General features: G+C 37.9%; 1 protein-coding gene across 1 annotated transcript in view; it reads right to left on the bottom strand.

The window, feature by feature from the left end:
• The window catches only part of OTUD7A (OTU deubiquitinase 7A), an 82,682-nt gene that overhangs the window by 13,525 nt on the left and 51,201 nt on the right, over window positions 1-17,956 (bottom strand). Inside the window, exons 7-10 of the mRNA XM_009994396.1 lie at window positions 14,941-15,159; window positions 7,658-7,759; window positions 6,068-6,195; window positions 4,890-5,002 (exon numbers count right to left, since the gene is read on the bottom strand). Of these exons, the coding sequence (XP_009992698.1) occupies window positions 4,890-5,002; window positions 6,068-6,195; window positions 7,658-7,759; window positions 14,941-15,159 (562 nt within the window). The remainder of the gene's footprint in view (window positions 1-4,889; window positions 5,003-6,067; window positions 6,196-7,657; window positions 7,760-14,940; window positions 15,160-17,956) is intronic.

Below are 17,956 nucleotides of genomic sequence, written 5' to 3'. Positions count from 1 at the left end.
CCATAAACATAAACAATTATTATCCTTACTTGGTGAAAACACTTTTCAACATCTAGTTCTACAAAAAAAAAAAAAAAGGATGAAGTGTTAATATGCTGCCAGCATGGTGGTTTGTGGCAAAACTATAATTAATCCTAAATTTCAATACTGACCAAAATAAATAAATTACCTACTGAAAGAATTTGACAAAGACAAGTACACACAATGTTTGTTTTTTTTTTTAAAAAAAGAGACTCAGCTATCCCAGTCCTACCTGGGATGGTTTGGGCAGTTTCTGTTGTATTCATAACCTGATGTCTGAAAGGCACAAGCAATGGCAGAAGACAATGGAAAACTGAGTAACAAGATGCCTATTAGTGGAGACAACTGGTTGCGACAGGAATTTCAGAAAAATGCTTTTCTTTCCCATACACATGCGCTCCAGATCCTCAGTTTGTCCAACAGACTCCTAACAGCTATTTCCATTTTTTGATGGAGTTTCAGGATTCACGCAGAACAAGAGGCCACTGTCTGTGGACAGTTGAGGGGGACTGAACCAACATGACAAGTATTGAGTTCTTCAACCTGGTGATAAGGTACAAGCATGAGAGCAGAATGAAATCTCAGTTCATATCCTGATCTGCCACCATCCAATTTCTGAAACCCCTTCTTTCCTTGCTTAAAAATCCCAAAATTGAAACCAACATACACCACAGCCACAGCTTACTAGCACGTACAAATTCCTACTAAAGGTAGTTGCAGGAACCTACCTGTGATTTCCTTACACAGTATTTCAGCAAGGTGCTTCAACTCAAAAACACCCCACATATTAGTGGGACATCTCCCTTCTTCAAGGGGGGGAAAAATTATACTGCATTGACTAAAGGAGATACAGAATGTTAATGCTTTGAGCTCCAATTTTTATTTCTTAATCTTTAAAAATATAAATACTTTTTTTTCTCAGGTAAAATCAATATGTAGGAAGCAGTTTGCAAGGCATATAATAAAAGAGAAAACCTAAATCAACTTTACCCAGATAATCTTGGCTTGTCTGTTATTCTGCATTTAATAGCGTGGGAACACACGCTTGTCTGTAAAACCTCTTCTGTGGCATCTGAAATGCAACCATCTGTCAAATGGCAAGTATCTTGAATTCAACAAAAAACTTGTTAAATAAGGAAAAACCCAGTAACTACACAGATACTAGTACTTAATTTTAGTATGACAATTCTGGTTCCTCAGGTGCCTTTCATGTTCTTTTCTAGGGTCTATGGGATACCCACTGCTTTCAGATCCCAAGGGGTGTCTGAACTACCATGTTCCAATTACCACACCAATGTGTTTATGTCCAGGCTGTGTCTGGCTTAAGAATTATTTACATCAAATGAAAACAGGCCACATTAAAAGATTTATTAGCAATCACAAATTTTAGCTACTAAGGAATAGATTTACTGTTACAGTGAACCTTTTTCTATTGTACCCTGTAACTGCTGCATACACTGAACAATTAAACAGGAATGGAATTATTTACAAGATGAGGGTCTTGATGAACACATTAAGGATTGCATGTTGAAATACTAGGAACATACAACAAAGTCTGAAACCTCAGACATTACACGTTTTTGAGAGGCGATTCCTGTTTAAATACTCTGGTTTTCTGCCTTAAATAAAACTAATGACAGCACAGGAAGATGACAGCAATATTCCCTCCCTTCTTCCCCATTTAAAATCACTTTATTAATAAGAGAGTGTCAACAGCATAGAAGACAACTAGCTAGAAGGGGAGAGTTAATGGTAAGTAAGAGTGTCATCCACTTTCAAAATCTATATTAGCTCACATCACAACATCTAGCTTTCAGTTTCACAAGATTTTCAAGAAGTAAATAACAGTGATATTAAATCTAGCAATAGAGCAGGCTTTGAAATCTCTGACAATAATCCACAAAATAAAGGAATGGTTTGGAATTTTCTCTCTAGCAGGATTGCAATAGTTAGGTCCTTAAAAAAACCTGAGGATTCAAGACTCTTGCCTTTTTTGAAAGCAGTTGCTTCAATTCAGTACAACTGGTTTTGCTTGTAAAGGGAGATAAACGAAACAATTATGTTAATCTGAATTTCTTTAGAGAAAAATTTAGAGAAAGATGTGTAAATCTATTTAAAAACAAGAATCTGCTTCACAGTTAATTTGTTTGCTCTGCTTTAGTGCTTGAAGGGCTCTATGTGTTGGAAATGAGAACTTAAAGAGTCAGGTTTGTCTGTGCTCCCATCATCTTTTTCCAGCTTCCAAGCATCAGAACAAGAGAAGAAATCTTTGGAGATTTAGTGACAATTGCTGATCTCCTTTACATGTAGCTCACTCTGAAAAATAACTAAAAGGAACTTGCAGATGAATGAGGCAGCACAATTCCAGACTTAGGCTTGTCACTGAATTCTTTTGAAGCTGATACAACTTCTGATGCTTCAGCTAATTCTGACACCAAAGGAGAATGTCTCATCTACAATTCAAAGACTCATTTGCAAGCTTTCTCCAGTCAGGTACTGTATTAAGAATGTAATATACCCCATCTCAAAAATACTATTTTGATGTTCCTTTCCCTTCTCAAGGGCTTTATTTTGAACTTTGGTACATTAAGTTGAGAAAATAATTCATTCTGTCACATTCATTTTGTCTTTGAATGACTGTAAAGAGAAATAGGCTAGGCTTCTGGCCTGATTCCTCTTTTACTAGTTTAAAGGAAAAATGAGCAGTTGTCTATTTATCCTTACTTTGGTTTTCAATAAGATAAATGCAAACCATGATGAGAACATCAAAACAAATTCCAGTTAATTCTTTATGTAACAGTGATACTCCCTGTTTAAGTACCTGGGAATTAAAGGTGAAGACAGTTGATTTACTTGCAAAGGCAAAATTTGAGGACATCTCTAACTGGTAGATACTGAAACAACATAGTACATGAAAGAGACAGAAAAGGCCAAAGAATGGTGGTGAATGGCCAAATTTAATAGAAATGTGAAGTGAACCTCATTAGAAGACTAAATTGTATCAATACAGGAAATGCAGGAAAATATCTACAACATAGGAAACAAACTAGAGAGTAAAATGAAAACCAATCTGTTTTTTTAGCCTCAAAATAGAAGAAAACAAGACGTATTATGGCTGGCAATTTTCTAAACATTCTCCCACATCAGTAGAATTACCTGTCCTTGACATCACACAGTTAAAACACCATATTCTTCCAAAGCCCAGAGAATACACTCTAAAGATTTTATCACTGTCATTTTGTTGTGTGCCCTAATTCATCTATTTACTTTTCACCACATGCAATTTTCTCCAGGGGAAACTGTAGTCAGAGAAAAAGATGCACTGAGTAAACAAACACAAAATACTTTAAATGATAAACACTAGACACAAAACCTGAAGTTTCTGCATTCTTAAGGCTGATCAACAATCCTGTACTCTGGAAACAACTGCACTGAAATCAAGGGATGGTTTATCACACGAGTTATTTAAAGCAGATTCTGAATGTGCATCACATTTAAATGCTGTAGATACTATTACACCCCAACCTTTTTCACAAATACGTATCTGTTCATTTTTTCAAATAGCTTCTGAACATGTAAACTAAATGCATGTTGGCTGTAGACAGTACTGGGTTTTCCCTGCAACCATCACATTTTCTGGTAGTGTTTATAATAAGCTAATTTTATAATTAAGTTTGTAATAAGCTAAGATGCTACTGAGATCATACAAAGATTAAACATGCGTACAAAACTGGTCTTCAAGCAAACACACTTTCCTTGTTAGCAGTGGGTAGGAACAGGCAAATGCTGCAACTACACAGAGTGAGATCAAAGTAGCTGCAAGCAGCCTGCCTCTTGTGGAATCAATCTAGATAAAAGATATTAAATTAGACAAAAAAAGAATCTGATGGGGTTCTTGAGAATGCAAACCAACCCTATCCAAACCTTCCAGCCACATCAAACTTTACTAGGATCACAGTGAATCAGTTTAATTTGAAATAAAGACCCCTACAAAAGAATTCTTGCATTTGAGAGCACAATCTATGTTACATGGGCATAATAAAAGCTTGGAGAATCAAAGAAAGGGCAACTCTCCCTATCAGTGCAATATTAATTTTTTAAAGTTTTTTATAACTGTTCAAAGATTGATGTAGCATTTGAACCCTTTCTCAGAAGGGTTCAAAGTATAACTTGATACTCAGCTTCTGTTTAAAAAGACACTGCATCCAAATGTTAATCTTTAGGTTTAATACCAAAAATATCGATTACTTCCTCCTGTATGTTTAGGATTAACTGCAGTTTAGGAGTAGAAAATTTGAAGAGTATCTGTGTGACTTGACCTCAAGAGATCTCTCTGAAGATTTTATCTTTGAACTATAAAGCAAAAAAAGGAATTAAATAAATGTATGAATATGAGAAGATGGCATTGAAGCTGTGCTGAAGCACAGAAAAGGTGATATCCAGACACAACCTGCTTTCTCCTAGAATGATATTGGAAAATGTGATGTTATTCTACCATTCCATCTTTTACTGAAAATACCTGAGCAGTGGCAATCTTCCTGCCAAGTCTTCCTCAAACAGAAGCTACATATCTTCAGTGAGACAAGACACTTGAAGCTAAATGCTACTGCCAACATGCTTGTTCCAGAAATTAATAAATTAGGATTTATGGATTTATTAAATCCAGACACTTCTGGATGCAAAGTAACCTCAAGTTAGTGTAGTAACTGTACAAAGAAACTTAACCAAAATGCTTAACATTACAATGGGATAAGTCTACCATGCCAAAAAATCACAGCCAGTTGAAAAGGCAGTTTGATGGTCCTATAAACAACTTGGTTCATCTGCACCGTATTGTTTTCCTATTGAGAACAAAAGGTAACACTTACCCACCACCAGTGCCTCCATTCTTGCTGAAATGTGTACGAGGCTCACTTGATGCCAGCTTAAGCAGTTCGTTCCACTCCCGTTCCCATTCTTCTTCTGTGTACACTAAACCTGACTATGGGAGAGAATGAAATACCTTTACCGTTATGCTAGTACAAAATGTAAGTGGAGTTCTGTAGTAATATTTACATACTAACTTATTTTGAACTTCATACATGATGGGGTTTAGTATGTAGGACCATGAGTGGTTCAGTATTTCTATTCAGGTGAAAGAATATTAACTTACTAGAAAACATCTGAACCCCTAACTGCACTGGTTGAGATTTCCAGAGGTGGGTCTGCTGCTAGCACACTGCTCCCCTCCTGGAGATTCAGTTACTCGTACCCAACCGAATTCCTTGCAACCATGGTTAGCATGCTTTCCTGCCCGGTTCTGGAGGTTTGCTTTCTTCCTCAATATATGGAACTACTATGAATGCCCTCCTCAATGGACAGCTGATGCTTTCCTCCTCTTTGTAAAAGCTGAAAGGGTAAGTGCTTCTGTGCCTTTTGTTTTCAGGTAGCCTGATGTAGCTGAGTCAGTCACAGCTAAGCTGTACACTCACTCACTGGTGCCAACAAAAAGCAGACTACAGTAAGTCCCAAGCATGTGAGCATATTCACTTGCTTGCTTTCAGGATCACTTCTGAAATAGGCTTTTATAGCCACCGTTTAGGCACAGACATCTTCAGATAATAATATATGCTGAAGTACAGCTTTTAATCAGTGGTCAAAGCAAACCTACAGATTATTTTAGTTAAGAAACATCCACTCAGTATTCGGTCACACCTTTAAGAATCCTAATTCACCATTCTGGACAATCTTTCTGTTGTGGATTTCATCCACTAATTTTATAATGCTTGTGATAGCTAAATGAGACATGGAATTTTTGCAGCCAAGATTTCCTACAGGTTCCAAACTCATCTTAGACCTTTGAAGGCACAAAACTGTGTATTTATGCCCACAAAGCTACAAACACATCTGCATTCTGATACAAAAATTCTAAATACAAGTATCTCTTTCCCCAAACAAAACAGAAGCACAAGGAATTCAATAGCAAAGAAAACTTTCACAGCAAACTTCAGAAGAAAACTTTTGATCCTAAATTATATTAACAAGACTGTCTTCAGGCCATACAGACCTCCTTATTCTGCTGGGTCTGTTGCCATCTCCATCTTCTTTTCAGTGCTTCCCTTTCAGCTCCACTTCTCATCATGGTATAGAGAGCTTTACGTAAAACCAGGTCCCGGTCATGAAATCCCCACATCCCTAAAGTAGCACAAGTTGACATGCAGTTTTAAAGCAGCTACAGTGAAACAAGCAGTAAGTACTAAGACAATTAATATTACTCTATTAGCAAAAGAAGCGTAGCTCACACATTAGTTAAGATTCTCCTTGGCAAATAATTCACTTATTATTTCCAAGCAACAGTCAATCTAGATAAGCTAATGAACAACAAGAGGGAACTGTAACAAAATTTAATCTCCAATTAAGGAATGACCAGGGATTTTAGTTGTTTCAGTGTTTGCTTGCAGGCAACTTCACTTGGCTGCAAGAAATGGGATATTCAGCGCACAGGTTGATTATATCTGCAGTTGCCAACAGACCTTGGAGGCACAAGAATGCTGGTGACAACTGCAGGCCCCTCTGTGAACCCCTAACAATACCAACACCCAATAGCATCCATCTACACACAGCATAATGGGAAATTCCCTTGGGCTTCAACAGCCAAAGGGAGCAAGCATTCAAGATGATTAGAAGTCTAAAAATAGAACCAGCCATAGGCTTTCTAGCTCATTAAGAGATAATAACATGTCTTCATGTAGCTGAGAACAGTAACCTACAGTGAATGAGAGCAGAGCTCTCACCAAGACATGCCCACAGACCACCACATTTCAATTACCATATTGTCAGCTGCTGGCATTAAATACGTTTACTTAAGACATTGCAAGTCAAAAATACCCCAAACATTTGCTGTAAAAAATACACAATTCCTCCTAAATAAAAATGAAATGGACAAAGATGAAAGGATCCTTGGAAACAGCAGAAGTTCTTTTCCTAATACTTATTTAATAAAAAAAAAGCCTCTTCAAAATATTGAAAAAAACTGTTTTTTAAAAACGCACCTTTTTTAGTTCCACTGATGAAATATTTTAGCAACTGCAACAAAAATATGTTTTTTTCCTCATAATAGCTGAGGATATAGAAGGCACCACATATGTTTCTATTGATTTTAAGAATAGCTTCAAAGATCTTATATTAAAAATTAATAAATTGGAAATTATTTTAATCCATCCCAAGCTCCGTTTCCCACATACTTAAAACTCTACAAGGAACCAACAGTGACAACAGCTAAATATTGCATATTGAAGACAGCAAGAGAACTGTTTAACAAATGAAGGCAAGTCCCTGCCCACAATGAGGACAGGACAATCCTGCAGCACCTGGTGTTTGCTTGATCCAGAGGTGTGTGGTTGGGCTCTGTAAGGAAAATGCAAATCACTGATTTATATTAAATATGGTTTTTGATATTGTTTCTATTATACTCTTCTAACCTGATAAAGCTTTTACCTTCACCCCTCAAGCATGCCTCAAGTAAATAATACTTAGTGAAATTTGAGGAATATATTGCTCCAGAATCAGGCTGTGTATCCCATGTGTTTCTGAGCTTTTCTTGGGAAGAAAAGTGGTAATAATTTTTGGCAGGTTTCATGTGCAGACGCTCCCTTACCTAAAGATGCAGCATGCAAGAGACAGTTTCCATCCCCTGTTGTAGCCAAGGGAAGCAGACGTTTGCAACTCGTACACACCGTGGACCACCAATTTAATCGTCCTGAAAAAGAAGCACATATTAACCTGGTGGAGTGGGCACTAAATGTGTGCTGTGAACAGGTATAATGGAGAGGATATGTCATGCTGAAGGGTAATCATGACAGTCCATTCTGCCAAATAAAAGTGAAAGCTAAAAAGATTCGAAATAAGAGGCAAATAAACTTTAACTATTCTCCAAGCGTATATTGGAAAAAGGAACAGCTTTTAATTAATTTGCATCTTCCATTCTCCTGTGCTGCATTTGGGGGTGGATTCCCAAGGAGTTCATTACCTAAATACTAGTCTGAATCTTGGTATCAGTTCCCAACCATAACTGACATTGGCCTCCCATACACAGAAGACAGATTATGTTACAGTAATAAAATCTCAAAAGCAAAAGTAATATGTATTTATTAATCAAAATCAACAGCTACACTACCAGAGAATTAAAATGAGAATACACAGCCCAAGGTGCAGGCAAGCCTGGAGCTTTCTTCTTTGAGAACATGTAGGGAGCCACTTAGCCCTCATTGCTACATGAAGCATGGTTTAATATTATAAATCAGAAATGGATTATTAAAAGCACTAACAGGAGGACAGATGTATCTACATGAAGCAAATAAAGCCATGAAGAGTATTGGTGCCAAAACCAACAATGCGAGTACGTAATTCCTGGCACACAGGCTACCATGTGGTAGCTGACTGGGGTGTCAGGTCTTGATTAAATACCAATGGGAACATTTCTAATATAAAGAGCACAAATGTGAATGATCCTGTAACGTCTTTGGTGATAAGGAAGAGAAGATGTTTAACAACGATGAGTAGAACTGGTATATTTTTCAAGACAGAGTATATTGTGTATTGTATATTATACAGTATATTGTCCAGACTTTGGGCAGTCTGTGGGTAATGTACAATTGAATAATTGAATGAATTATGCAATAGGCAGCCTAGGTTACTTTGTTTTTATGTCTGTCCTATGTTGCAGACTTTTTCTCTCCCAATTCCTTTACTTGAAAGCTCAGAGAAAATATTAATCAGTCTTGCATTTAAAGTTAAATGTCCCAAAATAGAAATAAGTTCAAGTAATGAAAAAATGTTTCTCATTATTTTGTTTTCATTATTAGATTGTATTGAAACTTATTTGTAATGGCAGCTAATACATATTGTGCAAAAACTGGTACAATAACATTTTAACAGATGCCCTTAATTACTTATTCTGAGTACTAAGAACTGTGTAATTAAATATCAATTAGTTAGTAAGGGTTGAGAGTTGCTATACTGTAAAGATGCAAAACAGATCCATAACTAAGCACATCTGGTAAGCCTCATATGATTTTCGCAGGTAGTTTTTTAATGTCCAACATCTCAGACTAGGCTGATTGAATTCCAAATTCAGTATGCATTGAAGCTTAAAGTACTATGGGACAGCCTTTGGAAAAGATCTGAAATAACAAGTTGTCATTTTTAGCAACTCCTGTGTCTGTGGGCTGTGAAACAACAACTTGCCACCTGTTTTTTGCAGAATGTTTTGGTGGTATTACCAAGGTGCTGCCTAAAGCACAGTTACAAGACCTATACCAGACAGACCTTAGGCCTTATGGGGGTAATGTGTGGTATTTCTTTGCAGATTAACTACCAGCTCTTCGTAATAAATGTCCAAGTTTGGTGTTCACAAGTATTTTGAATAACAGGAGGCTTCTATAAGAGTCATCTGCTTTTAATAAATTACTGAAAAAAACACGTTTGAGGGCTTCATTAACATGACAAAACTTATGGCTGACTAAAAAATGAGCAGGACTATCATGAATTATAACCAAAAAGTGGCATATTCTCATTTTTCATATCTAGTGTTTATAGTGAATACCTTTAGGGAAAAAACAGGAAAGTGGAGCTTAAGGGAAAACTGGAAAATGTTCTGTGCCAGCATTATTTCTGTCTGCTTTATATAACAATATCTATGGACACATTAGACTAATTTCTCACTCTCCTTCTGTTGGGTCTCCTATTTGATCTTGCTTCTTACATTCTCAGCAATCTATTTAGTCTATAAAAAACCTGACAATTTCAAGAAAATTATCACTAGTTTTGCAGCAAAAATACTCTGAGAATTAATACAGCTATATTCTAGTACATTACAATTTGATCTTAAATTTAGATCAAGATTAGAATTCCTATCCAGGTCTACGATCGGGCAATATACAACCCAAGAGGCAGACACAAACATACAATCTTGCCATGACACTCAAGTCTTAAAATGCAAACCCAGAAGAAAGCTTAACAGAATCTAGTATCCCCCATGGCTGAAGGTTGCCAACTCTTTGTGTATTCTAAGACTATCCTAGTCCTGTGCTACATAGTATGTAATGGACTTCACACAACAGGAAGCACATGTTGGCTCTCCCTGCTCTCCCATTTGCAGGGCCCAACAGGAAACAGACAGACATTCTGATACAGAACCAGATTGCTTTCCATGCAAGGAAGGTGACCTGGATCTCAGAGAAAGTTCTGCAAACTCTAGAAAACAGACAATAACACCGTCTTAAAATCTGGTATCTGGTGACTCCCAGGACAAGATGCAAAATCAAGACCTATCCTAGTGCAGACCACAACTGTAGGTGTGAAGAGAAGCTGGTCTTATGTGACTGTTAGGGCAAGAATTCAGCATCTGAGGACAAGTAATAAGAAATATTTTAAAGCATGGGCTTTGCTCCACAATATTAATAAAGTTGGAGTAGTACTAACAGACACTAGAAAGTTTTACCTGTTCTTTTCATAAGCCTCTATATTGTATTGCAAGCCACAGGAATACTGTATCTTGCCACAGGATTTATGAGAAGTCGGTAAACAGGATTCCAGATAGTTACATGACCTAAGTGGCTCAAAAAGAAGGCAGAAGAACCCATTTCAAGTATTAACAGGGGTCTGGCTTGACTTTCAGTATCGGCCCCTGATGCCTCATCAACTGGAAACTGGCAGTTCTCTAAAAAATAAACAGTGGCACAAGCTCAGTTTCCTTAAGAAACTAGGCTAAATCCAGGCTTTCCTTTCTCCAGTGTATCTTACTTATCCATCCTCCATGACCAGCAAGTTGCAGAAGAACATTTTCAACTCCCAAAGCAATGGGAGCTGAAGTCTGGACACCCCGTACGTTCTCAAAAGCAGTGGTTTCCCCTAAACACTCACCAGCTCCCCTCTGGAATCCAACATCAAGAACTGCTCTGGGGTGTGCACAGCACTGCCTGGCAAAGTCAACTCAGCCCACTCAGAACAGTCATACATACAATTTGCCATGGGTGCAGGAACCTCAAATCCAGATTGCAGCAGAGCTGCTTCTATGCTTTATGTGTTTCTTACATGACTAAGAGGATTTGTTTTGCTTATTTTTAGTTTCAGTCTTTTCATAGAATAAATGTGTACTTGCAAGTATTGACATGAAGAAAACTACAAGAACAGATTTTCTAATGGGCTTGTATTAATCAGTGACTGCTCATTCTTTAGAATAAGTGAATATATAAGGCACTTCCCAATACAGTTTCTGAACTTGAAAGAAAGGACCTTCTTGTAGGAGTTCTCATTAGATGATGGAATCAGCTTCACAGTAGCATTTGCAAGGCCGTTCATATTTACTGATGTCCTTGAAATGCAACATTGAGCTGTGCATGTACAAATAAGTAAAACTGAGCAATCAAATAAATGCCTCTCTTTTAGCCTGATGCATTAGCAACACAGACTGTCACAGAGGATACTGACCAGAATGCAAATCACAGATGATAAAATAAGATGGCACAGAAACACATGACTAGATATAACTGGCTGGAGATAACTGATGCAGATAACTGCAGACCTAGTATTACCTGTTTTCTTCATTTGTTTCTTTCATAACCCAAGACAGACTGTTTCCTATGACATTATTGCATTTTATCCTACTCTGTGACACAATATTTGTCATCATACCAGAACTGAATCACGCAAGCATGCAGTTCAAAGCCAGGAAATCACATAATACAGTACTGTTGTAATTGTAATGGTTCCTATCCCAGCACCCTGCATGTGCCATGTGCAAATCTGTTTAAAATTCTGGGATAAGAAAATGTTTCTAAAACCTGAGAAGGCATCAATTTGTCTTTAACAAAGAAACAGTTCGAAATGAAACATTTCCAGAATTTTGGTGGACTTGATTTTGGGGATGTGAAACCTGAACTCAACAATATTACTGCTGATTTTGCCCATAACTATTTAAATTCTCAAACCTGAGCACAGAAAGAAAAGTGTAGGAAAACAGTATCCTTGAAGGATCATAGAGTTTACTTTTATTTTTTGTATTGAATTATATTTTAGCACTGCAACTGAAATATTTTTTCTCTTTTTATTAAAATCCTGTGTTAGACTAGCCTTCCTTCTGCCCATACTATGGTTCTTCTTCAAGTCATCAGTACAGCAGAAGTAGTTTTCCTAATCTCTCTCCCTGTGTCAGCCTACACATTAGTGACACAGGGGAACAAGTCCATATATTGAAAGTTAACTTGCTGCCTCAAAATATTTAGAATTATAAAATTCCTTTCACACAGGCCTCATTTAATATTACCACTCTCTGAGCCATCCTCTGTCAAAGGACCAGACTGATTCCTGCAAGGGTGCTCAGAGATCAGTCTGCATGTTACTTACAAGTTGACCTCATTCCAATTCAGGCCATCATCAACAGCTGTTCATAAGATGATTGTGGTGAATTCTGTCCTCTAAAAGAAATATGCAGAAAGCAATCACACAAGGAGTAGAGGACAGCCTGCAGCAGCAGAGAGTAAATCATCCTGCCTTTATCTGGGCCTTTTCTTTATAAACTCACAAAGTATTTCTGAGTAAATCAGGAATTTTGCTCTGAGTTTCAGTACAGGTAGGATCTAACCTGGACATCCTTTCACATACGGATGTCATGGCAGCAAGTGCCTAAGCATGTACAGAGAGAATACAAAAACCTTTGAGACTTTCATAGACATCCAGATCATAGGGCCACTTCAGACACCTCATGCCACAGTCTGTTAATAGTATTTTTGCTCTCTCAATCAATGCTTTGTGAGCAGCAAGTTGCTCTATGTTCCTGACAAAGTTCCTCCTCCTTCTGCCTAATCAGTTTTTCTTTTTTTAATCCTTTCTCTTCAAATTCAGGCCCATGAATGCAAGCACACACCTCTCTCTTCCTTTAGCAACATCCCCAACCCCAGCTACAGAAGCTACTGTCCTTTGTGGGGTTTGTTTTGTTATGAAACAGATTTTAGTCTCTTTGCAGGGAATGCACCTTATCTGTTAATTTTTTAATGTCATTGACCAAACCACAGTCAAACTGGGCCCTCTGTTGGTAGAAGACATTAAAATGTCTAATGCTAAGTGACTTTACTATTAATTCACACTCTCCATTTCGGGTATCATGTGTAAAATTGGCAAAAAATAAAAGGAAACTAAGTATCTTTGTCTTAAACAGAAACTTAATGCCAAATCTTACATTATTTTCTTAAGCATTCCCTATTTGAGCTGTTTAATTTCTTTGAACTAAAGAACTGTTTCCCAGGAAGTTCCAGATTATTTGCATGAAATGCTCAGATAAGTAAACTGTTTTTGTAGGCTACAAAAATACCTGTGATTAAAACCACAAACACCTCAAATGGTGAAAACACCCTCCTTTCCGGGATGCAAGAGGCCCGGGGGAGGAAGGGACTTTCCCAGTGTGAGCCAAGTTATTATTGCCCAAATTAAATAAATGTGAAAAAATAATAAATTATTTATTCTAATTTTTTGAGGTATTTGAGAGAGGAATGCTGAGTGGCAGAAAAATCCATAGTTTCGGCAGCTCTGTTTCCAGTTCAAAGCCAGCTCAGTATGGATTAGAAGAAGATGTCAGCCCTAAATTCACATATTCTCTGATTTTAAGGTCAGAAAACCACTGTGATCCTTTTGTTTGTGCTCTTGCATTAACTAACTTCAAAGGCTGTAATTCCACTGAAACGGGTAGGTGAACAATGACACTGTAGGAAGGTATTTTCTGGTAGCCCCATGGAATTTGCAGTCTTTGGCAGAGGAAAAGACGTCCTGTTTTTCCCACCTCTTGTTGTATTACCTAGTTCTTAGAGAAACTAAATGTATTTTCTTGTTAGGTGGCTGACAGCTTTCATATTTCATAGATGCCTGTAAGCACTTCTGCAATATTTTATATTGCTGTTTTTCCAGAAGCAGGCCTCTGAATCCTGGTTGGGTGAGGGTTGTTTTGGTTGCTCTAATGTGTTGTTTTTTTCTTAAGTATGATGCCATTATCTATGTCTTGCTTTTCAAATGCCAAAGCCAAAAAATGAGCCTATGACAATGCATAAGTATTCACTGAGACAACAGATCAGCAGATATCCTGCCTAAATCCTATGCTGCAGTGCCCTGATCAATAGCAGTTTGAACACACACAGTATGACTATGCACTGAGCTTTGACAATTAACTCTCAGATGAATACACAGCATTACACAAGCCACACACAAAAATATTCCACAGGCAACCGTGAAATCTGATTTTATAACTCCTTTATCTCATCAGAGTTGAGCATTTCACTATATAGATGTGTTCATTTCATGGTTCATTAATACCCTTGCTATTTCATGAGGCACAGTTACCCAGTTAAAATACATTTCTCTGTATCTTTCAAAACTGACTTACAACATTAAAATACTAATAAATCAGAAATAAAAGTAATTTAACAATTTTTCACTTATTTTCCATGGCAATAATGACATATTACTTGAAAAATATTTAGTTTCTTATTACAAAATTATAATTAATATGTAAAACATATTTTAAAACTCTTTTCTCAAGCTGCAACAGAACCTGAAGATGTTTCCTTTATTAGTCATTGCACTGTAATTTCCCTACCAGAACTGGAGGCACCAACCCCTTCTGATCATCCAGACTCATGTCCTTCTGCCTTGCACGACTTCCCCATCAGTCCTTCCGGCTTTTCCTTCCTCCCTCCCTTTTTTTGTTTTATTAATTATATTTGAAAAGAAATAGAGGATCAGGGCATGTGCAATTTTGAAAAGAGCACCGTATCTTCTTTTACTCTCCAGCACGTATTCCCTAGGTAGGATGCACGAGCTCCAGAGATGGAGCAGGATGAGAAAAGCCAACCTAAAACTGCCCAGGTGCTGACATCTGAAGTACCTACTCACCTGCTTGCTCCAAGGCAACCATTGTTGCCTGCTCAATTAAGTCACGTTCAATGAAGCTTCTGAAATCTTCACTATATACACTAAGGTCTGGTAGCTGGAATGTGTAGATGGGCATCTCCAAAGGGAACTGCTCATTGCTGCACTCATTTGCCACATGTGACCGAGCAAGGGAGACGATGGCTGAGCTGGCGTGGGAAATGCCTCTGGAAAGACGCTTTTCTGCAGAAAAAACAAAGAGGTGTCACAGCCTGTGAGACCACTCAAAATTGTTTTGACCTCTACATTTAAGTTGACTTAGTGTTATTCAAGAAATCCAGTATTCTGCAATCATATCAAACATGCCATACTACTTTAGTCTCAAAACAATCTACCTGAAAGCAATTTTGCCATAATTATTCTGTATTTAAGACAAACTCAGTTCTCATGCACACGTTTTCTAAAATCTTGATCCAAGAAACAGAGTTTGAAAAGAATGATGAAATTAACAAGCCTGTTCTCAAAACAGCTATGAGCTTATGTAGTACCTTATAATTTATGCTATTTCTCTGTGGACATATACTAAATATGGAACAACAAAGGGTCATTAAAGTAAAATAAGCATTAGAATATTAAGAAAGGAACAAAATATGACAATAATAGCATTTTACTTTATTGTATGGCCTCAGTTCTGGTATCAACAAATGGGTAACAGAAATAGTCTTCAAGTGCTTAAGCATCCAGTCAAAGCTGACAGAGACATTTTCCCTTGATTTAGTTTCTGTCCTGTACTCCTCTCTATATTTTTTAAAACTGAAATGAACATTTTGTAGCTGCTTAAAATTTGTATTAATCAGGTGTTGCTAGTCTCCTGTCAGGTGCTTAATGTTCAGCATGAAGCTTCCTTCTGCATCTGGGAAGCAGCACTCCCAGAACCAGGGTACCTCTGCCTTCTGTGCATCACACAATCACCTCAGGCCCCCTCCTGAGCTGTGCTCTCTCCAGCCATCCTTCACAACGGGGAGGCTCTTAAATTAATGCCAGAAAGTCTCCAGGGAATTTTACTGAGTTTTATTAGCAAGATGACACCAAGTTGATGGAATTTCTTACATTTTTGAATATGCAGAAAGCTTCCTGGTGGGATTCAAGTAATGTTAAGTTAGATAATATTTTCATGGATTTTCCTTAGGAATAGGTATCTTATCATACTGGAAGCTTTTGCAAAAAACTCTTTCATGCAACTTCACCTCTGTAGCTTCATAAATACTATAATACACTATTATCAAACATGTACCATGCTGTATTAAAATAAAACAAGTTCCTGTACTTCTGCACCTTTAGAAATGATCAAAGCTTACTTAAACACAGCTAATCACTTAAGTTAACAGCGTTTTAAAACCCCTCAAACTGATTAATGGTTACTAAAAAAAAATTAAATAAATAATTTTCCTGGTGTTTGTGAACTTTTGTTTCTCTAATGGATCAACATTTTTGTAATTTTAAGAGCTAAATTGCACTCCCTAAAACATCCTAAATTGAGGGGCAGGGGTAGAAGGTTTGATTACACTTGCGTTTCTTTCTTCTTCCTGTACATCTCAGCTAAATCACTTCTAAACAGGGGAACTGGTTTGACATCCCCTTGCTGCCACTCCATCCTCCACTCCAAGTACTTGGTCCACAACCAGACCCTTGTTTCCCTCCTCTGCTCCTCCCTGGACATCCTCCTCACTCCAGTTTCACCTCAGTCAGAGACAGTTCTCTGACCATGAAGAAGTCAGTTACACACTGACTTGGTAACAAAGGTAACATCAGTCCAGGCATTTAAAGATGGATTTACCCCACACTACCTGCTACACCCACTAAAATATGGCCACTGGTGTAAACTGGGCAGTTTAATAACATGGAATTTTAGAGTGAGTTACATCCTAATGAGGATGAAGTGACACAGTTTTATCAGCTACAGCTCCTTTTCTACCAAGGAGGGTCAGCAACTGTAAAAAAGCTTTGCTGACACTGTGAAGTACTGATGCCATCTCCTTTTTATTAGGGGGGAAAAGGCAGCAGAAGGGGGGGAGACTTTCTGTTCCTTTTACTGATTACACAGAAAGCCATCCCCAAGCTAGTGCTATTACATGGCAAGTTGTCAGACCTGTTGATTTGTTTTGGTGCAGTTTCCTGACAAATTAATATTTAAAAAAAATACTCCAACAGTCAGAGAGAGAGATCTGAAATAAAACCTAGAAAAGATCTGCAAGTAGAAAAGTAAATTTTGAAGCTTATAACCCTGTACTGGAAACCCACTGCTAGAGGTAGCTCACTCATTTTCCTTAGGGTTTCTATTTGGTGTGGGACAGGAGGTTGTCCTTTCTTCTGTGGAACAATAAGAGACCAAAATTTTAAAGCAGAAAGTTATGCATAGATTTCATACACCCTAATCACATACTCTGAGCAAGAATGCAAAGGTTGAAATATGGATTATTTTTCCCAGCCTTTTTTTGGTCTCAAAAGAAACTACATACAATAGTGGCCTGTGACACCCTCTAATTAATTCCTTTAATGTGTACCACAGGACTGCTTGGGGACAATGTATTTTGTACTTTAACCACACATTAAAATAATAACTTGCAGAGCTAAGGCAAAGCTGATGACAACTGACAGATGTGAAATCTAGGGTCCAGCAGCAGCTCTGTGAATCCCATCATGATGACAGTGTGAAGGACCAGGTATTTCCTTACACGAACATGAAATGTCCTTTGAGTCAGCCGACAAAACTGACTTAAAACGGTGTCTCCACACGGCACTGAACCCCCTCTGTGTGTATGGGGGGGGGAGCAGCTGCTGCAGGGGAGGAGCCGTGGCCGGAAGCAGGGGCAGGACTAGGTCCCGTCTGATTGGCTGAAAAGCCCGGAAATGCAAAACTGGCGCCGAAGAACCCCATGAGAGAGGCAGTGCGACACGCCCCTTGCTCTCTCGCTCTCTCCTCGTGTTCGAGGCGGTCGTCTACACACCCTGCCTGTTGCCGCCATTTTCCTGCCGTGCC

The sequence above is a fragment of the Chaetura pelagica genome, unplaced genomic scaffold (genome assembly GCF_000747805.2).
Source record: "Chaetura pelagica isolate M959 unplaced genomic scaffold, ChaPel_1.0 scaffold222, whole genome shotgun sequence".
In the NCBI taxonomy this organism is placed as follows: domain Eukaryota; kingdom Metazoa; phylum Chordata; class Aves; order Apodiformes; family Apodidae; genus Chaetura; species Chaetura pelagica.
This window is presented reverse-complemented; position numbering and strand designations above follow the sequence as displayed.